At 45.9% G+C, this 27,877-nt stretch overlaps 1 protein-coding gene across 1 annotated transcript in view; it reads left to right on the plus strand.

Annotated features, from left to right (window-relative positions):
- LOC134933200 (A disintegrin and metalloproteinase with thrombospondin motifs 2-like) overlaps positions 1-27,877 on the plus strand; it is a 968,191-nt gene that overhangs the window by 766,611 nt on the left and 173,703 nt on the right. Inside the window, exon 15 of the mRNA XM_063928241.1 lies at positions 15,343-15,423. Within this exon, the coding sequence (XP_063784311.1) occupies positions 15,343-15,423 (81 nt within the window). The remainder of the gene's footprint in view (positions 1-15,342; positions 15,424-27,877) is intronic.

Genomic DNA, 27,877 nt, shown 5'->3' on the forward strand with positions numbered 1-27,877 from the left:
ACGACGTTGATGGCATTTCATCGTCTCGGCCATGACTAGTGGCAGCAGCTTCAGCACGAGGTGGAAGTGGATCTTGATCTTTCCCTATTTTAACCTCCACATTTTTGTTCTCCATTTTTTAATGTGTGGAATTATATGCCAGTATCAATAGCAATGGCCTACTACTATATATACTGCGCACAACTGAAATGCACCACAGGTATGGATGGATAGTATACTTGACGACACAGAGGTAGGTAGAGCAGTGGCCTTCCGTACCGTACTGCTATATATACTGGTGGTCACTGTCAGCAAAACTCTGCACTGTTTTCCTCCTATATAATATACTGGTGGTCCCCAGTGCCCACAATAAAGCAGTGTGAGCACAGATATATGCAGCACACTGAGCACAGATATGGAGTGGTTTTCAGGCAGACAACGTATACTGGTGGTCACTGGTCAGCAAAACTCTGCACTGTACTCCTCCTATATAATACAGCTGCTCCCCAGTGCCCACAATTAAGCAGTGTGAGGACAGATATATGCAGCACACTGAGCACAGATATGGAGTGTTTTTCAGGCAGATAACGTATACTGGTGGTCACTGGTCAGCAAAACTCTGAACTGTACTCCTCCTATATAATACAGCTGCTCCCCAGTCCCCACAATTAAGCAGTGTGAGCACAGATATATGCAGCACACTGAGCACAGATATGGAGTGTTTTTCAGGCAGACAACGTATACTGGTGGTCACTGGTCAGCAATACTCTGCACTGTACTCCTCCTATATAATACAGCTGCTCCCCAGTCCCCACAATTAAGCAATAAGCAGCACAAATATTATTAATAAACGGAGAGGACGCCAGCCACGTCCTCTCCCTAACATTTCCAATGCACGAGTGAAAATGGCGGCGACGCGCGGCTGCTTATATAGAATCCGAATCTCGCGAGAATCCGACAGCAGGATGATGACGTTCGGGCGCGCTCGGATTAACCGAGCCATACGGGAGAATCCGAGTATGCCTCGGACCCGTGTAAAATGGGTAAAGTTCGGGGGGGTTCGGTTTCCGAGGAACCGAACCCGCTCATCACTAGACACACATGGGTTAAGGTTTTTATGGGGAGGGATTTTGATTTGGTTGCTGAGTAAATTAGGGGGTGTTTCTTTGTACTTTTATACATTTTTTTTGAAGCTGGGGCTCTCTTTTCATATGGATGTTGGACAGAGTCCTGTCTTATTATTGAGCATATCAGTCTTGTATTCTCCTTTCCTCTACCATCTCTCTTCTGCACTTTGTCTACCCTGTCCTGTTTTTTTCTCTATCCCCTTTATTTTCTTTCTGGTTTAATCAACCCCATATAGTGGTTGACTTACCCGCATGTTACCTGTCAGGTGGTGGGGTGTCCTCCAATGGTCAGACTGCGGGGATCTCTGGGACTGTCACCCGTCGCAGGTGCTCGTGGGAGCGGGCTGTCTTGCGTTCCCCTGGCCGTTCCACGTTTTCGGGGGCCTCTGCTCGGGTCGCGGGCCTTTCAGGGCCTTTTCTCCTTGCTGTGGCCATGGGCGTTCCCGGGATCTGGTCGTTATCAGGGGCCTGTCTGGTTTCCCTGTCAGGCGTCAGGTCCCGGCTGCTGGGGCAGGCAGGGGCGGGTGCGCTTACCGAGCAGGTGCTAGGCACCAGCGAGGGAAGCAGCCATACGTCTGAGGATCTCCTGGAGCAGCCACGCATCTGAGAGCACATGGCTCCGACTCCAAGTCCCAGACAAGTTCCGGTGGGTCGAGCAGCCCCATTACTGAGGCGGTCAGGAGGATAAGGTGAAAGTGGCGCCGGGGAGCAGCAACACTGGAGTGCTGCAGCTGCAGAACAATGCTTGGTTGCATAAGCAGGCTAGGAGCCATTATGTGTTAAGAGGAGAGGAGAGACACTGCCAGCAGGGGGGACAGGCGGCGCATTAGCGGGGATGCAGGGCAGCTAGAGCGCTTCTCCTGTCTGGTGCCTACCTGCGCTGCATCCCTTTGCTGAGCGGGTAGCGCCGGGCCTGAGTATATGTATACTGTATGTGTGTGTATATATATATATATATATATATATATATATGTGTGTATGTATGTATGTATGTGTATATATATATATATATATATATATATATATAGACTGTAGATATATAATTATATATACTTATATGTATATATATAGCACACAAATTCATACATACATACACACATACACATACAAACAAACATACTTATATAAATACATTCCTAAAAATACATACAAACATGCAAACTTCATATACAGTATACATACTGTATATGATATACATACCAGGCAGTCTGGGAGGCAGGAGCACACTAGCGGCAGTCACTGTGAGGACGGAGGGAGCTACTATGGCTGAGCATGTGCAGCAAGCAACTCCCCCCGGACATTCTTTATGCAGAGAGCTACTGTACGTAGCTCTCTGCTGCAGGAGCAGGTCCGCGGTCGCGGCTTTTACTGAGATGGAGACACTGCTGTCTCCGTCTCAAAAATAAAGTTTGGCTCATAAGGGGGGGTTTCCAGGTACTCGGAAACCCCCCCTGCGTGCGCCACTGCACAAGCTTGGCACACCTACAGTATCTTTGGGCAGTTTCGCCCATTCCTCTTTGCAGCACCTCTCAAGCTCCATCAGGTTAGATGGGAAGCGTTGGTTCATAGCCATTTTCATATCTCTCCAGAGATGTTCAATCGGATTCAAGTATGGGCTCTGGCTGGGCCACTCAAGGACATTCACAGAGTGGTCCTTAAGCCACTCCTTTGATATCTTGGCTGTGTGCTGCGGGTTGTTGTCCTGCTGAAAGATGATTTGTCGGAGGTCAAGACCGCTCTGGAGCAGGTTTTCATCCAGGATGTCTCTGTACATTGCTGCGTTCATCTTTCCCTCTATCCTGACTAGTCTCTCAGTTCCTGCTGCTGAAAAAAATCCCCACAGCATGATGCTGCCACCACCATGCTTCACTGTAGGGATGGTATTGGCCTGGTGATGAGCGGTGCCTGATTTCCTCCAAACATGATGCCTGGCATTCATGCCAAAGAGTTCAATCTTTGTCTCATCAGACAAGACCATTTTGTTTCTCATGGTCTGAGAGTCCTTCAGGTGCATTTGGAAAAATCCAGGCGGGCTGGCATGTGCTTTTTACTAAGGAATGGCTTCCGTCTGGCCACTCTACCATACAGGCCTGATTGGTGGATTTCGGCAGAGATGGTTGTCCTTCTAAAAGGTTCTCCTCTCTCCACATAGGAATGCTGTAGCTCTGACAGAGTGACCATCAGTTTCTTGGTCACCTCCCTGACTAGGCCCCTACTCCCCCGATCGCTCAGTTTAGAAGGCCGGACAGCTCTAGGAAGAGTCCTGGTGGTTCCGAACTTCTTCCATTTTTGGATGATGGGGGCCACTGTGCTCATTGGGACTTTCAAAGCAGCAGATATTTTTCTGTACCCTTCCCCAGCTTTGTACCTCGAGATAATTCTGTCTCAGAGGTGCTCAGACTTTCACTGTCAAGTGTTGGACCTTATATAGACAGGTGTGTGCCTTTCCAAATCATGTGCAATCAACTGAATTTACCACAGCTGGACTCCAGTTAAGCTGTAGGAATATCTCAAGGATGATCAGTGGAAACAGGATGCACCTGAGCTCAATTTTGAGCTTCATGGCAAAGGCTGTTAATACTTATGTACATGTGATTTCTTCATTTTTTATTTGTAATAAATTTGCAAAATTTAAAAAAAAACTTTTCTCTTACGTCCTAGAGGATGCTGGGGACTCCAAAAGGACCATGGGGTATAGACGGGATCCGCAAGAGCTTGGGCACACTTAAAAGACTTAATCTGGGTGTGAACTGGCTCCTCCCTCTATGCCCCTCCTCCAGACCCCAGTTAGACTTTGTGCCCAGGAGTGACTGGATGCACACTAGGGGAGCTCTCCTGAGTTTCTCTAGAAAAGACTTTATGTTAGGTTTTTTATTTTCAGGGAGACCTGCTGGCTACAGGCTCCCTTCAGCGTGGGAGTGAGGGGAGAGGAGCAGACCTACTTCTTCTTAGTTAAGGGCTCTGCTTCTCTGCTACTGGACACCATTAGCTCCAGAGGGTTCGATCACTTGGTGCGCCTAGCTGCTTGTTCCCGGAGCCGCGCCGTCACCCCCTCACAGAAGCCAGAAGAAAGAAGTCGGGTGAGTATGAGAAGATCAGAAGACTTCAGGACGGCAGAATACTTCAGTAACGGAAGGTACAGCACAGCGGTAACGCTGTGCTCCATGCTCCAACACACATCACCAACGGTGTTTACTGGGTGCAGGGCGCTGGGGGGGGGGGGGGGGGGCGCCCTGGGCAGCATGTTACTGGAGTTTTGGGGCTGGCAGAGAGCTTTTCGGTGCCTTGGCACCGTTTCCAGAAACCCCCGCCGGCATTTTTCATTTTTAAATTTGGCGGGCCAAAGCGCGCCGGGAAGGGGGCGGAGCTTCCTCCCGCGGCTCACAGGCGCCATCTTCTCCTTCAACACGCGGCTGAGGGGAGACGCTGCCAGGACCTCCACATTCCTCAGACAAGTAATGGGGAGATATTCAGAAGGGGGGGGGGGGGGGCGCAGTGTGGTGCTTATTATCATTACAAAGCAGCGCTGGGTACATATATATTTTCTTGGGATATATGGGCGCTGGGGTGTGAGCTGGCATACTCCCTCTGTGTCCTCTATCTGGGCTTCATTGTGGGCCTGTCACCTAGCTGGGACGTTCTGTGTGTTGTTGTGTGTCGGTACTACGTGTCGGCATGTCTGAGGCTGAATGTTATTCACCAGAGGAGGTTATTGGGGGAGCGGATGCGGGGCTAGATTTGGGACTGTCGACGCAGCCGACACCTGATTTACTCTCATTGCTCAGTACGATAAATTCGAATGTTGCTTCTTTATCAAAGAGGTTGGATAAGTCTGAGTCACAGACGCAGGTGTGGAAAAAGTCCATGGAAGAGGCTTTGTCTCAGGTTCAGACCCCATCCGGGTCGCAAAAGCGGCCATTTACTCAGGTGGTAGATACTGATACCGACACGGACTCTGATTCCGAGGTCGATTTCACTGAGGCTGCTTTACATCCACGGTTAGTTAAGAGTATTCAGTACATGATTGTGGCTATAAAAGATGTTTTACACATTTCTGATGAACCTGAGGTACAGGAAACAAGGATTTGCTTGTTCAAGGGAAAAAAACCTGAGGTGAAGTTTCCCCCCTCTCATGAAATGAATACTCTTTGTGAAAAGGCTTGGGAGTCGCCGGATAAGAGGTGGCAGATTCCCAAGATAATTTACATGGCGTATCCTTTCCCCTCTGATGACAGGGAAAATTGGGAGGCGTCTCCAAATATTGACAAAGCTCTATCTCGTTTGTCTAAGAAAGTGTGGATCCATCAATGGAACGCTGATGCCGACTCCAGGAGGGCTATGGAAGCGTTACCCTTCAAAGGTACTGTCTTGTTTGGGGACGGCTTGGCTGACCTGGTCTCGACCGCGACTGCGGGTAAGTCCTCTTTTCTTCCTTATGTTCCCACACAACAGAAAAAGGCACCACATCAGCAAATGCAGTCCTTTCGTCACAATAAATGCAGGCGTGGAAAAGGTTCGTCCTTCCTCGCTTCAAAAGGTAGAGGAAGGGGAAGGAAACCTCCTGCAGGCTCAGGCGCCCAGGACCAAAAGTCCTCCCCTGCTGCTACCAAGTCCACTGCATGACGCTGGGGCTTCCCTGGGGGAGTCCGGAACGGTGGGGGGCCGTCTACGAATATTCAGTCAGGTCTGGATTCAATCAGACCTGAATCCTTGGGTCCTAGAGATTGTGTCTCAGGGATACAAACTGGAGTTTCAGGAGATACCCCCTCACCGGTTCTTCATTTCGGCATTACCAGTAGCTCTTCCGGACAGGGAGGTGGTGCTGGCAGCGATTCAAAAATTGTGTCTACAGAGGGTCATTGTTCCCATTCCCTCATCCCAGCGGGGGGAGGGGTTCTACTCGAGCCTCTTTGTTGTGCCGAAACCGGACGGTTCGGTCAGACCAATTCTAAATCTAAAATCCCTCAATCCATACTTGAAAGTTTTCAAGTTCAAGATGGAATCCCTTTGAGCAGTAATTGCCAGCCTGGAAGGGGGGGATTTCATGGCGTCAGTCGACATAAAGGATGCCTACCTACATGTCCCGATATATGCTTCGCATCAGGCCTTCCTCAGGTTTGCGATACAGGATTCTCTTTACCAATTTCAGACGTTGCCGTTTGGGCTCTCCACGGCTCCAAGGATTTTCACCAAAGTCATGGCGGAAATGATGGTTCTCCTTCGCAAACAAGGGGTTACAATTATCCCATACTTGGACGATCTCCTGATAAAGGCGAGGTCCAAGGAACGGTTGCTGAGAAGTGTAGATTTGTCACTGTCGGTTCTGCGACAGCACGCTTGGGTACTCAATTTGCCAAAATCTCAGTTGATTCCGACCACTCGGCTGCCTTTTCTGGGCATGATTCTGGATACGGATTTACAGAAAGTATTTCTTCCAGAAGAACAGGCTCTGGAACCGCAGGCGATGGTCAGGGAACTTCTGAGGCCGACGAGTGTGTCAATCCATCACTGTACTCGGGTTCTGGGGAAGATGGTTGCGGCGTACGAAGCCATTCCATTTGGCAGGTTTCATGCCCGGGTGTTTCAGTGGGACTTGCTGAGCAACTGGTCCGGGTCTCACCTGCACATGCACCGGAAGATAAGTCTATCTCCCAGAGCCAGAATTTCTCTCCTGTGGTGGCTACAAGATCATCACCTCCTAGGGGGACACCGGTTCGGTATCCAGGATTGGGTGCTTCTAACAACAGATGCAAGTCTCCGGGGCTGTGGCGCAGTCACCCAAGGAAGAAACTTCCAGGGGAAATGGTCGCTCCAGGAAGCCTGTCTCCACATAAATGTTCTCGAGTTAAGAGCCATTTACAACGGCCTGCTGCAAGCAAGAAGCCTTCTTCAGGGTCGACCTGTCCTGGTACAGTCAGACAACATCACAGCGGTGGCGCATATAAACAGTCAAGGCGGAACAAGGAGCAGAGCTGCAATGGCGGAGGCCACAAGAATCCTTCGCTGGGCGGAACAACTCGTGAGCGCCCTGTCAGCAGTCTTCCTACTGGGAGTGGACAACTGGGAAGCAGATTTCCTCAGCAGACACGATCTCCATCTGGGAGAGTGGGCTCTTCACCAAGAGGTATTTGCAGAGGTGACAAAACGTTGGGGAATTCCGTTGATCGACATGATGGCGTCTCGTCTCAAAAAGAAGCTCCCGAGGTATTGTTCCAGGTCAAGGGACCCCCAAGCCAGTGCACTGGACGCCCTGGTGTCTCCGTGGGTTTTCCAGTCGGTGTATGTGTTCCCTCCACTTCCTCTCATTCCAAAGGTACTGGGGATCATTCGACGATCAAGGGTTCAGGTGATTCTCATCATTCCAGATTGGCCAAGAAGGGCCTGGTACCCGGATCTTCAGGAATTACTGGTGGAAGATCCTTGGCCGCTTCCTCCAAGAGAGGACCTGTTGTTGCAGGGTCCATGTGTGTTTCCAGACTTACCGCGGCTGCGTTTGACGGCATGGAGGTTGAGCGCCAGATCTTAGCTCGTAAGGGTATTCCCAGGGAGGTCATTCCAACTCTCATTAAGGCTAGGAAGGAGGTTACGGCGAAGCATTATCACCGTATTTGGAGAAAGTATGTTTCCTGGTGTGAGTCTAAAATGGCTCCTGCGGAAGATTTTCACTTGGGTCGCTTTCTCCACTTTTTACAGGCGGGATTAGATGCAGGCCTGAAATTGGGTTCCATCAAAGTGCAGGTTTCGGCTTTGTCTATTTTCTTTCAAAAAGAGTTAGCTGTCCTCCCAGAGGTTCAGACTTTTGTGAAAGGAGTAATGCATATCAATCCTCCGTTTGTGCCTCCTGTAGCTCCATGGGACCTTGATGTAGTCTTACGGTTTCTCATGTCTTCCTGGTTTGAACCTTTGCATAAGGTTGAGTTGAAATTTCTCACTTGAAAGGTAGTTATGCTATTGGCTCTGGCGTCTGCCAGGCGGGTGTCAGAGTTGGCGGCCTTATCTCATAAGAGCCCGTACTTGATTTTTCATTCGGATAGGGCGGAATTGAGGACTCGTCAACAATTTCTGCCGAAGGTGGTTTCTTATTTCACATTAACCAACCTATTGTGGTCCCGGTGGCTACGGAAGCTGTGGCGATTCCAAAATCTCTGGATGTTGTAAGAACGTTGAAGATCTACGTCACTAGGACAGCTGTTGCTAGGAAAACTGAGGCACTGTTTGTCTTGTATGCTTCCAACAAAATTGGTCATCCTGCTTCAAAACAGACTATTGCACGCTGGATTTGTAGTACGATTCAGCAGGCTCATTCTTCGGCCGGACTACCGGTGCCGAAGTCAGTAAAAGCCCATTCTACCAGGAAAGTGGGCTCATCTTGGGCAGCTGCCCGAGGCGTCTCGGCGTTACAGCTTTGCCGAGCAGCTACTTGGTCGGGTTCAAACACTTTTGCTAAGTTCTATAAGTTGATACCCTGGCCGATGAGGACCTTGCGTTTGCTCAGTCGGTGCTGCAGAGTCGTCCGCACTCTCCCGCCCGTTCTGGAGCTTTGGTATAATCCCCATGGTCCTTTTGGAGTCCCCAGCATCCTCTAGGACGTAAGAGAAAATAGGATTTTGGTACTTACCGGTAAATCCTTTTCTCCTAGTCCGTAGAGGATGCTGGGCGCCCGTCCCTGTGCGGACTATTACTTGCAGTGTTTTCTTGCTGGTTAAATTAGTTTATACACGGGTTGTGTATTTCTTGTTTCAGCTTCTTGCTGGTGTTAATTCATACTGTTATCTGGTTTAACGTTACTTCGGTTGTACGGTATGTTTGTGGTGTGGGCTGGTATGTTTGTAGCCCTTAGTTTAAACAAAAATCTTTTCCTTGAAATGTCCGTCTCTCCTGGGCACAGTTCCTATAACTGGGGTCTGGAGGAGGGGCATAGAGGGAGGAGCCAGTTCACACCCAGATTAAGTCTTTTAAGTGTGCCCAAGATCCTGCGGATCCCATCTATACCCCATGGTCCTTTTGGAGTCCCCAGCATCCTCTACGGACTAGGAGAAAAGGATTTACCGGTAAGTACCAAAATCCTATTTTTTCACATTGTCATAATGGGGTAATAATGTGTGTAGAATTTTGAGGGGAAAAATGAATTTATTCCATTTTGGAATAAGGCTGTAACATAACAAAATGTGGAAAAAGTGAAGCATACTTGCCTACCTGACCCTCTCCATGAGGGAGAAAATGCTCTGTTCCTGGACTTTCCTGGTAATGTATGATTGCCATCACCTGTGGAGAAACACCTTTCTTATCAATTAACTAGCTCACCACAGGTGATGGCAATCATACATTACCAGGAAAGTCCAGGAACAAAGCATTTTCTCACTCATGGAGAGAGTCAGGTAGACAAGTATGAAGTGAAGCGCTGTGAATACTTTGTGGATGCACTGTAAACTAATAGGTGCATCAGGAATCAAATGCACCATATTCCCACAGCTCAGTTGGCTCCCTGATTTATGACTCTCAATCGATAGTTGATTGTGTCTGTTATCTTACTTTTCCTTAAACAGCCTGGGTGCCAATCCCCTCCTCCCTTTCTTCAGAGTTGCTGGTCCTTACTCGTGCCTTTTTCAACTCTAGTATTCTTCCTCGCCTCTCAGAATTGAAACAGGCGCTCCTTAACAAGGAGATTACACTGAAACAACTCTTTCACATTGTTAATTCAATCAAGGCTCTATCTGTTGGTGGTTTTTACACCCTATTCTGTATAAAACAAAATTTCTCTGCAGTATTCCCTCTGTTACTGGACCTTTATAATGGAATTCTTTCTGACAAGAAATTTGATGTAGCTGTCACCAGAATGGACATTGTTGTTATCTCTAAAGAGGGCTGTGATCCTGCCTTGTGTTCCAGTTATAGGCCCAGTTCATTGCTAAATGTTGAGCTGAATATTTTTGTTAAAATACTAGCTCTCCATCTGGTAAGGTCTGCTCTGTACTGTAGTTCATCCAGACCATGACTGCTTTATTCCCGGACTCCCATACGTTGATTGATCTTATTCATATAGCAAACGCACAGACGCTTCAAACTCTGCTGGTCGCCCTCAATGCTGAGAAGTCCTTTGACGGGATAGATTTGTACTTTAATGCGACTAACCCTTTTAGCTTTTGGCTCTCATGGTGCTTTTGTCCGTAGTGTTGCATCTCTCTATTTCAACTCCTCTGCATTTATATCAGTGAATGGTTTTGCTTCATTTCTCATCCAAAATAGCATGAGCCATGATATTCCCTTTTGCCTCTTATTTGTTTGCCTAGTGGAACCTCTTGCATCTCTGATACCTCTTAGTCTGACCATCTCGAGAATACCATACCTCCCCAGTGGCAAATGCAGGATTTGGATGGGGGGGTTTCCAGAACTGGGTGGGGACTGAGGTGACCCAGTATATGCTGGGTCTGTAAAACTAGTGTGTCTGTGTATATATATATATATATATATACACATATATACACATATATATACCATATATACACCTATGTATATATTTATTTACATATACACATATACACATAGCATATTAAACATGCATATATATATATATATATATACACACACACATACAGTACACGTCTATATACGCATGTATATATATCATATGTGTGTTTGTTTATATGTATGTATGTATATACATTTGTATATATATATGTATGCACAAATTGCACATGGATATATATGTACTATAATTAAAATAAAGTAAACTATTATTAAGCACTTACAAGTGCCACCAGGTAGAATGCAGGCTTCAGAGGACGCTAGACAGCCATTAATAATACTCATGCAGCATTAAAAAAAAAATATATATATATATTTTTTTAGTGGAGGGGGGTTTCTGGGTGCTCGGAAACCCCCCCTGGGTGCGCCACTGCTCCCAACATGACCCTCTCCAGGAGGGACAGAATGTTCTGCTCCTGGACTTCCCTCTTAATTTATGATTGCCATCACCTGTGATGAAACACCTTTCTTATCCATTGACCTGTTCAAAACAGGTGATGACAATAACAAATTAAGAGAAATGTCCAGGTGCAGAGCATTCTGTCCCTCCTGGAGAGGGCCATGTTGGGAGGTATGGTATACAAGTGGGATACAGTGTTCATAGACTCGTTCTCTATGCTGATGACATTTTGCTCATTATCAATAACCTCGTTGTCTCTGTCCCCCTCTTTGCTGGAAGTATTTTGCACCTTTGAAACTGCTTACAATATTAAGATTATTTTTGATATGGTTCTAAATCTAGATTTCTTAAATTTCATCAGTTTCTACAAGCCACAAATTCCGCTGGCATACTGGCAAACTGGCTGGCTTTCCCACCCTCACTGAATTGGTTAAAAAGGATCTACAGTAGCATCCCGTAAAGAACTTTATTTATCGTAGTTAGTGCACGTCAGTGCAATTAAAATAAATGTTATTCCAAGGTTGTATTACCTCTTCTAGACTCTCCCAGTACGAGTCCCATCCTCCTTCCTTAAAACTCTTCAATAGACTGTCTTTACATTTATCTGGTCAGGTAGAACCTTTCTCCAGATATTATATAAAAGGTGCAAGGATGAGTTGAATCTCCACAATTTTTCATAAAAATTATCTAGGCTTCCACCTCTCCCAGGCTATTCTTGCTCAGTCCCACTCCCATCTCTCGAGTTTGATAGTCTGTTTTCAGTGAGTTCTATGTTTTTGGTTCAGTTGTGGGCACAGCCCCACCTTTAGTCTACTTCTCTCTACCCCTAAATTCACACTGTAAATTTGGGACTATTGTACTGGAGTAACATAGAGCCCCCCTTAACTCCTGCGCTGCTTATTTCCTTCTGGAACACATCGCTGATAACGCTTCACAAGTCTTTTGCGTGAAAATTCCCATAAATTCAATATTATTTAGTCTTCCCGGGTTTCTTACCATCATCAACAAGCCCTATCTCACACTTGACTATTCTTCATAGTAAATCCCATCTCTTTCCCCTTTTTCTTTATCCTTTCCCTTTTCCAGTGACGTGCGGTGAGGTCAGTGGCTGTGGAGGCACCCAGCAATTTAACCAAGCAGTACTCCCTAATCCAGCCACAAATCGGGGTAGGGGGAAGTTGAGAGTTGTGAGAGGGAATGGGTGGGGGGTTCGGGGGTGGATCGTAATTGGGGGGGGGGGGGTTTGAACTATGAGGGGATAGAAAATACCTGTGTGAGAGACAAGTGAGGACCTGCTGATGGGGGAGGGGGTGCCGCTAATCGGTGGGGATGCCTGGAGCTGTGAGGGGAGGGGAAAGACCTCTGTGGAAGAAGAATTGTTGGGGGGGGGGGGGAGAGGTTCTGCTAATCGGAGGGGGGCTGGAGCTGTGAGGGAAGAGCAGAGACCTATGTGAGACAGGAAAGAGGAACTGGGGTGTCTGTGGGGGAAGGTGAAACAAAATCCCTGATAAACCGCGTCTCGCACTGGATTTTTGGGATAATAGAATAGTCCCTGGCAATACAATTACCAATGGTAAATGACTGCAGGTAATTGGACACTGACCAATGAGTTTTAAAGCTCATTGTGGATGATAAAACTTGTTGATTACTCAGCCCCAATATTACACTATAAAGTGTCTCTCTATTTTGAGTCTTTGTGGATATCATCAAACTGCTGGTATTATTATTATTATTGTTATTATTATTATTATTATTTGGGCACCTTATATACTAATGTGAGCAACTGACATTTGATCCAGTTGGTGACCTGAAGACATGCATATTAATCTTTCCTGTAATGTAATACGTATAATATGTTAGCGCCACTTAAATCTTCCTCCACACAAATTGCTTGGATATTAGTGATTGCACATAAGCTTTATGTGTTGTTTTTGACATATTACACTATGGATTATCACTGTAATATATGATTAGGAGTTCATTATTTTTAGTGCTGACCCAGACTTTTCCATTTTCACATAATGATTTGTATAGCATTAGGCGTATACTGTATGATGCTGTTGTGGTAGCTGGTACGCACCTTTCAATATTACCTTTTTCTGTAAGGTATGCATTATTTAATCACTTTCTATGAATATAAAGCCTACAGACTCCATGAAACTGTCCTCTTCTATGCTGTACATGTACAGTGGGCTAGAGCAGAGTGGAAGTTCCTGGAGCCGTCATAGCTGGTCCACTACTTAAGTTTGGCTACAGGGCCAGCGATGCAGTATTCAAACTATGAATAGCTACTAACTACTGTATGCGTTAAAATAATTTTGGATAAACTGAGCAGTATTTACAAAGTGTAAATGTTGAAATTAATAAGAGAATGGACCTAAAGTGAAAAAGGTGGACTTTGTAGTACAATATTTACAGGATTGACTATGTGCATTTATATGTACATAAATATATAGAAGCACCCTTCTTCTGTAGTAATGGTTTCAGTCATCAGGAAGTAGGTATGCACCTGGAAGTTTTCTAGCCCATCAAATAGGCTCAATTAATAAAGATTGTTTGCAGTTCTACATTTTTGTGGTTTGCAAAAAACGCTCTTACAGTTTATTGTCAGGTTTTTATCTTATCAATGCCTCACTCTCTACTGTTACAAAAGTCCACTGTCTATACTGTATGTCATCCTTGATTATTTTATTTCATTATTACCTCACATTCAGTCTTTCTCCTATTCCAGCCATTGCCACCTTTATCAACCTGGAGGCCCTATAATATCCCTTTTACACTATCCTTGAGAACCCGGGATATTGCAGGGGCAAGCCGGCACGACCGGGGTCCCAGTTCAGTGAGTAAGGGTCGACCCGGGTCTTGCATTTTGGATCTGACCTGGGTCGCAAACAGGGTTATTCCTGGGTCCGACCTGGGTCGGTTGCAGTGGGAAACGCAGAAAAGGCTGCCGATTTCCTGGCTCAGGAGCGCTTGGGGATGATTGGACAGTTTAGGAATGTAGGAAAAGAAAAGCTTTTTATTTAACATTAATTAGTGGAGGTCTTGTCCTGTCTGGTTTAGGCAGAGGAAACCAAATCCCCAATAAGTGTGCTTCAAAGCCGCGATAAGTACTGCGAGAACACTTAGCTCTGTGGCTTTTTATGGACCCTATGTATTCTGTAACATATTTTTTTTTCCCACATGGAACAATAGGATAGGGAAATTTTTAAAAAATAGCGCCCCTCTCCCCCCTATTTTTTGTGGGCACAAACATATTGTGGCTAGGATATTGCAAGAATGAATGTGGGACTAAAGCAGAGAAGTACTCTAGCAATAAATGTGTTGGTTCTGTAAGTCGGTACATGACTAGAAAGTAGAAGTAGAGTCAGGGTAAAGTAATTTATTTAACAAAAAATATGGATGTACAGTCCTTAAATTTTGTGCACAATGGAACATTATACCTTCATGATTTGTACAACTATTTCTTGGAATTTAGTTTGTGGTAAGACTGTATGATGTCAGATCTAAAAATCGCAGTCTTGCCACATTAATGACAGGCTTTTCATATTTCACTTGAAATACTTCAAATATGTAATGAGAATAAAGGGATATTATGGCTGTTATTACTAGGATGGTAGAGTAGAAAATGTAATCAGGAGCATAGTTTGTAAAGTAAAACAATGGGACAGAAATGCACATATTTCACCTCCCTGTCTAATTCCAGATCTGGAAATATGATTGAAATGCAACCCAGAATGCAGCTAAAGTCAGTGAGTCAGACTTCTAAGGAACAGTTGAAGAAAGAGGAGAACAATTACTTTGTTACAGTTAGGCACATGTTCAAGAATTATGGTAGGCTAACAACACACATTTCCTGTGTGCTGCTGTAGGGGGAGGCAGTCAATTTGCTAATTGTTGAGATCCTGCCTGTGGTCCATGCCACCACACGAGGTGGAATATAGCCGAAGCATGGCGAGCGCAGCGAACCCACGAGGGGGCACACTGGTGTGAGGGAAATAGTGTGATGTTAATGGTGAGAAGTGAAGCCGTTCCATTTCTCCATCTTCAACATTTTTAACGTATCTCTTCTCATGCAGTAAATAAGTGCATTTTATCATAGTGTTTTTTTGTGTTAATGTAAGTTATTTTAGTCCTTCATGCAGTTTATTCATTCTACAGTACAATAATTTTAGCACATACACCTTAACTTAAACACTCATTTCCAAAAAAATCTGAATTACTTTGTTAAAAAGCTACTCTGCAGTGTTGAATATATACGAATAACAATGTTTATATTGTATTTTAATAATTTTGTTTTCTTTCTTGTAGGTTATGTTAGGATATTTGAAATTCCAGCTGGTGCACGCCATTTACTCATTCAAGAAACCGATTCATTTGCTCACAATATTGGTAAGTATAAAAGCACACTGTGTCTAGAATGAGGGTGGTAATGTTTACCTTTGCATGCTTCATGTGTAAGCTATACGTTTTTACTGCTCTTCTTAGTGAGATTAATTAAATAATAATTTCATCAACGGAATATAATAGGGTCTGAGTTTACAATTTTTTGGTTTTGCCTGTGTATTTAAAGTGTAAATTTCTTTATAGACAAAACCCAAGAAAAAATGTGCATTAAATCCAGCAGCAAAATTGCTGATGAATCTGCACTTTTTTTTTAAATCGACAATTTTTTATTTTATTTTTCGAAAATACAAAAACATAAAGGACCTTCATGAACAAGAATACACGACCAATAAAAGATTCGGACAATCTGAAAAATGCAGTATGAAGCCATGTCAGGAATCATTGAAAGAAACAGCAGTTGTAGTAACTTATATCCCGACAGTAATTAATGAAAGAAAAAGTGGCCTTGAGCCAAAACATTGACACGGATAGGCCATACTTGCGTCTGACATCAGTTATAAAAAGAGAATACTCACACAGTGGGCTAATAGTCGACATAACCAGGTAAAATATAAATACACATGAAAGGTCAGAAAAGGGGAGAAACGGGGAGGGTAAGACAGGAGGGGAGAGACCAGACAAGACAAAGATGAAACAAGCATAACTTCAACTGGAATGGGTAGCAGCTAGAGATATCCAGAAGATCCACTGGCTAGAGACGGCACATGAGCATACTAAGTGGCATCAGGAAACGAGGAAGCACAGTATACTTGTAAAATCAGACATAATACAAAATATAACATAATATATTGAATTAATATGGCTCTAAGAGCATCCGTAAACTCTGGAGAAAGGGTAAGAAATAGGCACAGGTAAATTAAGAAGCACCTTCAAGTTGTCTGTACAGGTACCATCTAGTGGTCTCAAATAGTTTATATATATATATATATATATATATACTCTTGTACTGCAGGGTTCAGAGTAGCGATATATCTTTCCCATTTTTTGGCAAACCGCCTAACCCCTGATTCTATATCAGGAAGAGAGGCATGTCTCTCAAAGTACGGGATCCTAAGGGTCATATGTTTAACCGCCATTAGAGGGGGGGTAGACAGCTTGATCCAATGATTAAGGATTTGTTTCTTCGCTATTGTCAGAATAACCGACAACACCGGGACAATATTCCTGTTCTCTGGCCCTAAGGACCAGTCTCTAAAATCGAGGAATAAACACGCCATCGGATTCTTAACCAGCTGGAGTCGAAAGGTACATTTAAGATAAGCAACCACCTTGTGCCAAAATTGAGATATTTTCCGACAGGACCATAAGTTGTGATACAAGGTGGCGCTACTCACTGCACATTTGATACAACAGCCATCATCATCTGGGATCATGTGCGCTCTCTGTTTGGGTGCTATATATGCTCTTGTAAAGAGGCGGAATACAGAAATCTAAAGGTGGGCATAATATTATCCAACAGGTCAGCAGCAGATCCCATATTGGGAATATCTCTGGACCAGGAAGAAAACGCCGTCTCCCAGAGCCGGTCCCTACAGGAGAACCTAAAAGTGGACCTGAAGTAACTAAGACAGTAAGGGCAATCTTTAGTGAGCACCATTAAGGTGCGTAGCGGATCTGTGGTGGCCTCAGGGGGCATAGAGGAGGGTAGGGACAGAGCAAAATGCCTCACTTGGAGATACATAAAAAATTCCCGATGGGGAATACAATGTTTTAACTGGAGATCAGAAAAAGATGGCAAAGAAGTTCCCCCTGGGTCATATATATCTCTGATAGCAGCAATCCCCTTCTCTCTCCACCTCAGGAAATGTGCATTATCAAGGCCAGGGAGGAAGCAGGGGTTGCCCCAAAATGTAGTGTGAGGAGAGGCATCAGGTCTTCTACCAGCCTTAATATGAGTAGTCTGCCATGCTTGATAGGTGTGCCAAAATAAAACATTATGTTTAATCTCAGATGGAAGTTTGGGTTTGGGTGTGTGAAGAAGTGCTGCAGGGGAGAAGAGATGAAAGATAACAAGTTCAAGTGACAAGTTTATAAATACCGACCTGCCCCAGAGCCAATCCGTAATGTAACGGTACGTCGCGGCTCTACTAAATATAACGGGGTCTGGGATTCCTGATCCGCCCTCCTCACGTAGTAATTGCAACCTGGCATAAGGGACTCTCGGTCTTTTACCCGCCCATAAAGATTTAGTAAAGCACTGTCGAAGAAAAAGTACATCTTTACTAAGGAGGGCAATGGGGAGCATAAGGAGGAAATAAGATGCTTTGTAGTCCATAAGGAGGAAATAAGATGCTTTGGGAAAGACTACACTTTTAATAACTTCTGCCCGATCCAACAGTGACAACGGCAGGGACGTCCAATCCGTAAGAATTTTAGCCACCGTAGTTAATATATTACCCAAATTAACCGTGCACAAATCTGCAAGGGAAGTGGGGATATGGACCCCTAAATAACGAAGACTATTATGTACTATCGGAAAATGAGACAAGACAGGGTGTGAAGAGAAAAGTGAGGAATCACCTGAAAGACGAAGTTCGGATTTAGAGATATTAATTTTATATCCTGCAAATTAGCCAAATATCTCTATCAAAGAGACAATTTCGGGGATAGAGGTGAGAGGCCATGGGGTGCAGGAGAGCTGCAATGATATTTTTTAAGAAAAATATAAACATGATAACTATAACATAAGAAAATAACAGAGCACACAGAGCATTATGATAACATAACGAAAATGATCCCTAGTATTTAGAATGAGCAGCATAGGGAAAATAACATTTCAACAGAAAAACACTAAAAGGAGCAAGGAATGTCCAGCAAAGATCAGGCAGATCAAACAGCTGCATGGGGTCCGAATCCAATTGGCAAAATGAACATCTGCAACGACCCATAAACAATCAAGCAACCTTGTAAACAACGCATGAGGTAAGGAGGAGTCTCAAAGGTATACTCGGCCATCCCTGCCTGGAGCGTCGTTATGCTGAGAACTGTCATCCCCGGCCTTGCCAGTCTCCAAGACGTAAGCCTCCGCGTCTGACAGATTTGTGAAATCCTTAAAGGAAGTACCTTCAAAAAGACGCAATCTGGCAACGCAAATTTCTTATTTGCCTTGACTAGGCGCGAGCAGAGGGGGGAGAATTCCCGTCGTGCACGGGAGACCTCCGCGGAGTAATCCTGGAATATAGCCAGGTGGCTACCCTCCCATTGCAGATTTCTGTGCTTTCTGGAGGACGTCCATATCGCCTCCTTGTGGACAAAATTAAATCATTTGAATATGACAACACGCGGTCTGCTGTTAGGTGAGGAGCGTGGGGGGCCGAGTCTATGGGCCTTCTCAACGATGAAGGCAGAGCACTCATCCGGTATATGTAGTAAATCAGGCAAAAACGATTGCAGGAAGAAAAACAAGTCAGGGCCCTTCAGTGACTCAGGGAGACCTAGCACTCTAAGATTCGATCTCCGCGATATATTTTCAAGATCATAAACCTTGTTAAGCAGCTGGTAATGTGATTTCTGCAACTTGTCATATTTATGCTTGAGGTTTCCAACAGCCTGAAAAGTTTCTCCCAATCTGTTTTCATTATTGATAACAGTCTTTGACAATTGCTTGAGCTGGGACTTAAGATCTTTCACTGCCTGCTGCATTTTAGAAGCATGAGCATCCATAAAAGGCTCCATAGCATCCCTTACAGCTCTCACAACGTCTTCATATGTCACTGGGGAGTCAGGGAAACGGTCTTGCTCACCTGAGGGATGATTCTGTGTTTCTGTAGCCTGTTTGACACTGCCAGCAGCCTGCAGGCTTGTTTGTACAGAGGGCGCGGTGGCCATCTTGGATTCTCCGGCTGTTTTTCAGACCGTGATCTCTGGGTTTTTGGGGGCATGGGGGAGGACAGTAACTTGTCCATCCAGTCTCCAGCACTTTCCCACTGAAGGTAGGCGTCAATCGCCGGAGAAACGCTGCTGGGATGCGGCTCTGTGGGCTTCGGTTGCCGAGGGTGCAGGAGAGCTGCAATGATCAGAGTCTCCTTACATGGGTGCCGGAACCGGAAGTTGATGAATCTGCACTTTTAATTTTTGAAGTTCCTTATTTTATTTTGCCTTAACAGCTTTCATTTTATTGTTAAATCAACAATGTATAACAAATTGCTTTTATTCTTATCATTCCATGGCATTATTTTGATGGCTATGACATCCTTTACTATCCCTGTATCACAGCCCTCTGTGATGCACATTACCTCCTCAATAATACACACTCATGAACTTTTTGCATACACTGACATCAATATCCTGCAATTTTACACACATACTACAATTACCTTTATCTATCTCTCCTTCAATTAGCTGATGATATAGTTCCAAATCCCACCTATACGATTTACATATATCTGACTCACAAGATTATGGTAATCGAACAAACCTAAATACATAACTTACCTGCTAAATCACTAGAGATGAGCGCCTGAAATTTTTCGGGTTTTGTGTTTTGGTTTTGGGTTCGGTTCCGCGGCCGTGTTTTGGGTTCGACCGCGTTTTGGCAAAACCTCACCGAATTTTTTTTGTCGGATTCGGGTGTGTTTTGGATTCGGGTGTTTTTTTCAAAAAACCCTAAAAAACAGCTTAAATCATAGAATTTGGGGGTCATTTTGATCCCATATTATTATTAACCTCAAAAACCATAATTTCCACTCATTTTCAGTCTATTCTGAATACCTCACACCTCACAATATTATTTTTAGTCCTAAAATTTGCACCGAGGTCGCTGGATGACTAAGCTAAGCGACCCTAGTGGCCGACACAAACACCTGGCCCATCTAGGAGTGGCACTGCAGTGTCACGCAGGATGTCCCTTCCAAAAAACCCTCCCCAAACAGCACATGACGCAAAGAAAAAAAGAGGCGCAATGAGGTAGCTGACTGTGTGAGTAAGATAAGCGACCCTAGTGGCCGACACAAACACCGGGCCCATTTAGGAGTGGCACTGCAGTGTCACGCAGGATGTCCCTTCCAAAAAACCCTCCCCAAACAGCACATGACGCAAAGAAAAAAAGAGGCGCAATGAGGTAGCTGACTGTGTGAGTAAGATAAGCGACCCTAGTGGCCGACACAAACACCGGGCCCATTTAGGAGTGGCACTGCAGTGTCACGCAGGATGTCCCTTCCAAAAAACCTTCCCCAAACAGCACATGACGCAAAGAAAAAAAGAGGCGCAATGAGGTAGCTGACTGTGTGAGTAAGATAAGCGACCCTAGTGGCCGACACAAACACCGGGCCCATTTAGGAGTGGCACTGCAGTGTCACGCAGGATGTCCCTTCCAAAAAACCCTCCCCAATCAGCACATGACGCAAAGAAAAAAAGAGGCGCAATGAGGTAGCTGTGTGAGTAAGATTAGCGACCCTAGTGGCCGACACAAACACCGGGCCCATTTAGGAGTGGCACTGCAGTGTCACGCAGGATGTCCCTTCCAAAAAACCCTCCCCAAACAGCACATGACGCAAAGAAAAAAAGAGGCGCAATGAGGTAGCTGACTGTGTGAGTAAGATAAGCGACCCTAGTGGCCGACACAAACACCGGGCCCATTTAGGAGTGGCACTGCAGTGTCACGCAGGATGTCCCTTCCAAAAAACCCTCCCCAATCAGCACATGACGCAAAGAAAAAAAGAGGCGCAATGAGGTAGCTGTGTGAGTAAGATTAGCGACCCTAGTGGCCGACACAAACACCGGGCCCATTTAGGAGTGGCACTGCAGTGTCACGCAGGATGTCCCTTCCAAAAAACCCTCCCCAATCAGCACATGACGCAAAGAAAAAAAGAGGCGCAATGAGGTAGCTGTGTGAGTAAGATTAGCGACCCTAGTGGCCGACACAAACACCGGGCCCATTTAGGAGTGGCACTGCAGTGTCACGCAGGATGTCCCTTCCAAAAAACCCTCCCCAATCAGCACATGACGCAAAGAAAAAAAGAGGCGCAATGAGGTAGCTGACTGTGTGAGTAAGATAAGCGACCCTAGTGGCCGACACAAACACCGGGCCCATTTAGGAGTGGCACTGCAGTGTCACGCAGGATGTCCCTTCCAAAAAACCTTCCCCAAACAGCACATGACGCAAAGAAAAAAAGAGGCGCAATGAGGTAGCTGACTGTGTGAGTAAGATAAGCGACCCTAGTGGCCGACACAAACACCGGGCCCATTTAGGAGTGGCACTGCAGTGTCACGCAGGATGTCCCTTCCAAAAAACCCTCCCCAATCAGCACATGACGCAAAGAAAAAAAGAGGCGCAATGAGGTAGCTGTGTGAGTAAGATTAGCGACCCTAGTGGCCGACACAAACACCGGGCCCATTTAGGAGTGGCACTGCAGTGTCACGCAGGATGTCCCTTCCAAAAAACCCTCCCCAAACAGCACATGACGCAAAGAAAAAAAGAGGCGCAATGAGGTAGCTGACTGTGTGAGTAAGATAAGCGACCCTAGTGGCCGACACAAACACCGGGCCCATTTAGGAGTGGCACTGCAGTGTCACGCAGGATGTCCCTTCCAAAAAACCCTCCCCAATCAGCACATGACGCAAAGAAAAAAAGAGGCGCAATGAGGTAGCTGTGTGAGTAAGATTAGCGACCCTAGTGGCCGACACAAACACCGGGCCCATTTAGGAGTGGCACTGCAGTGTCACGCAGGATGTCCCTTCCAAAAAACCCTCCCCAATCAGCACATGACGCAAAGAAAAAAAGAGGCGCAATGAGGTAGCTGTGTGAGTAAGATTAGCGACCCTAGTGGCCGACACAAACACCGGGCCCATTTAGGAGTGGCACTGCAGTGTCACGCAGGATGTCCCTTCCAAAAAACCCTCCCCAATCAGCACATGACGCAAAGAAAAAAAGAGGCGCAATGAGGTAGCTGTGTGAGTAAGATTAGCGACCCTAGTGGCCGACACAAACACCGGGCCCATTTAGGAGTGGCACTGCAGTGTCACGCAGGATGTCCCTTCCAAAAAACCCTCCCCAATCAGCACATGACGCAAAGAAAAAAAGAGGCGCAATGAGGTAGCTGTGTGAGTAAGATTAGCGACCCTAGTGGCCGACACAAACACCGGGCCCATTTAGGAGTGGCACTGCAGTGTCACGCAGGATGTCCCTTCCAAAAAACCCTCCCCAATCAGCACATGACGCAAAGAAAAATAAAAGAAAAAAGAGGTGCAAGATGGAATTGTCCTTGGGCCCTCCCACCCACCCTTATGTTGTATAAACAGGACATGCACACTTTAACCAACCCATCATTTCAGTGACAGGGTCTGCCACACGACTGTGACTGAAATGACGGGATGGTTTGGACCCCCACCAAAAAAGAAGCAATTAATCTCTCCTTGCACAAACTGGCTCTACAGAGGCAAGATGTCCACCTCATCATCATCCTCCGATATATCACCGTGTACATCCCCCTCCTCACAGATTATCAATTCGTCCCCACTGGAATCCACCATCTCAGCTCCCTGTGTACTTTGTGGAGGCAATTGCTGCTGGTCAATGTCTCCGCGGAGGAATTGATTATAATTCATTTTAATGAACATCATCTTCTCCACATTTTCTGGATGTAACCTCGTACGCCGATTGCTGACAAGGTGAGCGGCGGCACTAAACACTCTTTCGGAGTACACACTTGTGGGAGGGCAACTTAGGTAGAATAAAGCCAGTTTGTGCAAGGGCCTCCAAATTGCCTCTTTTTCCTGCCAGTATAAGTACGGACTGTGTGACGTGCCTACTTGGATGCGGTCACTCATATAATCCTCCACCTTTCTTTCAATGGGGAGAGAATCATATGCAGTGCCAGTAGACGACATGTCCATATCCGTAATCGTTGTCAGGTCCTTCAGTCCGGACCAGATGTCAGCATCAGCAGTCGCTCCAGACTGCCCTGCATCACCGCCAGCGGGTGGGCTCGGAATTCTGAGCCTTTTCCTCGCACCCCCAGTTGCGGGAGAATGTGAAGGAGGAGATGTTGACAGGTCGCGTTCCGCTTGACTTGACAATTTTCTCACCAGCAGGTCTTTCAACCCCAGCAGACTTGTGTCTGCCGGAAAGAGAGATCCAAGGTAGGCTTTAAATCTAGGATCGAGCACGGTGGCCAAAATGTAGTGCTCTGATTTCAACAGATTGACCACCCGTGAATCCTTGTTAAGCGAATTAAGGGCTCCATCCACAAGTCCCACATGCCTAGCGGAATCGCTCCGTGTTAGCTCCTCCTTCAATGTCTCCAGCTTCTTCTACAAAAGCCTGATGAGGGGAATGACCTGACTCAGGCTGGCAGTGTCTGAACTGACTTCACGTGTGGCAAGTTCAAAGGGCATCAGAACCTTGCACAACGTTGAAATCATTCTCCACTGCGCTTGAGACAGGTGCATTCCACCTCCTATATCGTGCTCAATTGTATAGGCTTGAATGGCCTTTTGCTGCTCCTCCAACCTCTGAAGCATATAGAGGGTTGAATTCCATCTCGTTACCACTTCTTGCTTCAGAGGGGTTGAATTCCACCTCGTTACCACTTCTTGCTTCAGAAGTGGTAACGAGGCAGGGCAGGTTCAGTAGTTTTTGGTGGTGCTCCAGTCTTCTGTACGTGGTGCCTGTACGCCGAAAGTGTCCCGCAATTCTTCTGGCCACCGACAGCATCTCTTGCACGCCCCTGTCGTTTTTTAAAAAATTCTGCACCACCAAATTCAAGGTATGTGCAAAACATGGGACGTGCTGGAATTTGCCCATATTTAATGCACACACAATATTGCTGGCGTTGTCCGATGCCACAAATCCACAGGAGAGTACAATTGGGGTAAGCCATTCCGCGATGATCTTCCTCAGTTGCCGTAAGAGGTTTTCAGCTGTGTGCGTATTCTGGAAACCGGTGATACAAAGCGTAGCCTGCCTAGGAAAGAGTTGGCGTTTGCGAGATGCTGCTACTGGTGCCGCCGCTGCTGTTCTTGCGGCGGGAGTCCATACATCTACCCAGTGGGCTGTCACAGTCATATAGTCCTGACCCTGCCCTGCTCCACTTGTCCACATGTCCGTGGTTAAGTGGACATTGGGTCCAGCTGCATTTTTTAGGACACTGGTGAGTCTTTTTCTGAGGTCCGTGTACATTTTCGGTATCGCCTGCCTAGAGAAGTGGAACCTAGATGGTATTTGGTAACGGGGGCACACTGCCTCAATAAATTGTCTAGTTCCCTGTGAACTAACGGCGGATACCGGACGCACGTCTAACACCAACATAGTTGTCAAGGCCTCAGTTATCCGCTTTGCAGCAGGATGACTGCTGTGATATTTCATCTTCCTCGCAAAGGACTGTTGAACAGTCAATTGCTTACTGGAAGTAGTACAAGTGGGCTTACGACTTCCCCTCTGGGATGACCATCGACTCCCAGCAGCAACAACAGCAGCGCCAGCAGCAGTAGGCGTTACACGCAAGGATGCATCGGAGGAATCCCAGGCAGGAGAGGACTCGTCAGAATTGCCAGTGACATGGCCTGCAGGACTATTGGCATTCCTGGGGAAGGAGGAAATTGACACTGAGGGAGTTGGTGGGGTGGGTTGCGTGAGCTTGGTTACAAGAGGAAGGGATTTACTGGTCAGTGGACTGCTTCCGCTGTCACCCAAAGTTTTTGAACTTGTCACTGACTTATTATGAATGCGCTGCAGGTGACGTATAAGGGAGGATGTTCCGAGGTGGTTAACGTCCTTACCCCTACTTATTACAGCTTGACAAAGGGAACACACGGCTTGACACCTGTTGTCCGCATTTCTGTTGAAATACCTCCACACCGAAGAGCTGATTTTTTTGGTATTTTCACCTGGCATGTCAACGGCCATATTCCTCCCACGGACAACAGGTGTCTCCCCGGGTGCCTGACTTAAACAAACCACCTCACCATCAGAATCCTCCTGGTCAATTTCCTCCCCAGCGCCAGCAACACCCATATCCTCCTCATCCTGGTGTACTTCAACACTGACATCTTCAATCTGACTATCAGGAACAGGACTGCGGGTGCTCCTTCCAGCACTTGCAGGAGGCGTGCAAATGGTGGAAGGCGCATGCTCTTCACGTCCAGTGTTGGGAAGGTCAGGCATCGCAACTGACACAATTGGACTCTCCTTGTGGATTTGGGATTTCGAAGAATGCACAGTTCTTTGCTGTGCTTTTGCCAGCTTGAGTCTTTTCATTTTTCTAGCGAGAGGCTGATTGCTTCCATCCTCATGTGAAGCTGAACCACTAGCCATGAACATAGGCCAGGGCCTCAGCCGTTCCTTGCCACTCCGTGTGGTAAATGGCATATTGGCAAGTTTACGCTTCTCCTCCGACAATTTTATTTTAGGTTTTGGAGTCCTTTTTTTACTGATATTTGGTGTTTTGGATTTGACATGCTCTGTACTATGACATTGGGCATCGGCCTTGGCAGACGACGTTGCTGGCATTTCATCGTCTCGGCCATGACTAGTGGCAGCAGCTTCAGCACGAGGTGGAAGTGGATCTTATCTTTCCCTAATTTTGGAACCTCAACATTTTTGTTCTCCATATTTTAATAGGCACAACTAAAAGGCACCTCAGGTAAACAATGGAGATGGATGGATACTAGTATACAATTATGGACGGACTGCCGAGTGCCGACACAGAGGTAGCCACAGCCGTGAACTACCGTACTGTACTGTGTCTGCTGCTAATATAGACTGGTTGATAAAGAGATGTCGTAGTATGTATGTATAAAGAAGAAAGAAAAAAAAACCACGGTTAGGTGGTATACAATTATGGACGGACTGCCGAGTGCCGACACAGAGGTAGCCACAGCCGTGAACTACCGTACTGTACTGTGTCTGCTGCTAATATAGACTGGTTGATAAAGAGATGTCGTAGTATGTATGTATAAAGAAGAAAGAAAAAAAAACCATGGTTAGGTGGTATACAATTATGGACGGACTGCCGAGTGCCGACACAGAGGTAGCCACAGCCGTGAACTACCGTACTGTACTGTGTCTGCTGCTAATATAGACTGGTTGATAAAGAGATGTCGTAGTATGTACGTATAAAGAAGAAAGAAAAAAAAACCACGGTTAGGTGGTATACAATTATGGACGGACTGCCGAGTGCCGACACAGAGGTAGCTACAGCCGTGAACTACCGTACTGTGTCTGCTGCGACTGGATGATAAATAATGATATAAAAAATATATATATATCACTACTGCAGCCGGACAGGTATATATATTATATAATGACGGACCTGCTGGACACTGTCTGTCAGCAGAATGAGTTTTTTATAGAATAAAAAAAAAAACACCACACAAGTGAAGTCACACGACGAGTGTTTAACTTTTTCAGGCAATCACAATATAGTATACTACTAACTATACTGGTGGTCAGTGTGGTCAGGTCACTGGTCAGTCACACTGGCAGTGGCACTCCTGCAGCAAAAGTGTGCACTGTTTAATTTTAATATAATATGTACTCCTGGCTCCTGCTATAACCTATAACTGGCACTGCAGTGCTCCCCAGTCTCCCCCACAATTATAAGCTGTGTGAGCTGAGCACAGTCAGATATATAATATATACATAGATGATGCAGCACACTGGGCTGAGCAGTGCACACAGATATGGTATGTGACTGTCTTGTACTCCTGGCTCCTGCTATAACCTATAACTGGCACTGCAGTGCTCCCCAGTCTCCCCCACAATTATAAGCTGTGTGAGCTGAGCACAGTCAGATATATAATATATACATAGATGATGCAGCACACTGGGCTGAGCAGTGCACACAGATATGGTATGTGACTGTCTTGTACTCCTGGCTCCTGCTATAACCTATAACTGGCACTGCAGTGCTCCCCAGTCTCCCCCACAATTATAAGCTGTGTGAGCTGAGCACAGTCAGATATATAATATATACATAGATGATGCAGCACACTGGGCTGAGCAGTGCACACAGATATGGTATGTGACTGAGTCACTGTGTGTATCGTTTTTTTCAGGCAGAGAACGGATATATTAAATAAAACTGCACTGTCTGGTGGTCACTGTGGTCAGTCACTAGTAAACTCTGCACTCTCTTCTACAGTACTCCTAAGCTCCAGTAAATCAGGTCAATCTCTCTCTCTCTCTCTCCTAATCTAAATCACTGTACTCCCTAACAGCTGCTCCCCGTCCCCAATCCTCCCCACAATTATAACTAAGTCACTCAGTCTTTACTCTTTTCTACTATAACGGAGAGGACGCCAGCCACGTCCTCTCCCTATCAATCTCAATGCACGTGTGAAAATGGCGGCGACGCGCGGCTCCTTATATAGAATCCGAGTCTCGCGAGAATCCGACAGCGTCATGATGACGTTCGGGCGCGCTCGGGTTAACCAAGCAAGGCGGGAAGATCCGAGTCGCTCGGACCCGTGAAAAAAAACATGAAGTTCGTGCGGGTTCGGA

Source organism: Pseudophryne corroboree, chromosome 6 (genome assembly GCF_028390025.1).
Source record: "Pseudophryne corroboree isolate aPseCor3 chromosome 6, aPseCor3.hap2, whole genome shotgun sequence".
NCBI lineage: Eukaryota > Metazoa > Chordata > Amphibia > Anura > Myobatrachidae > Pseudophryne > Pseudophryne corroboree.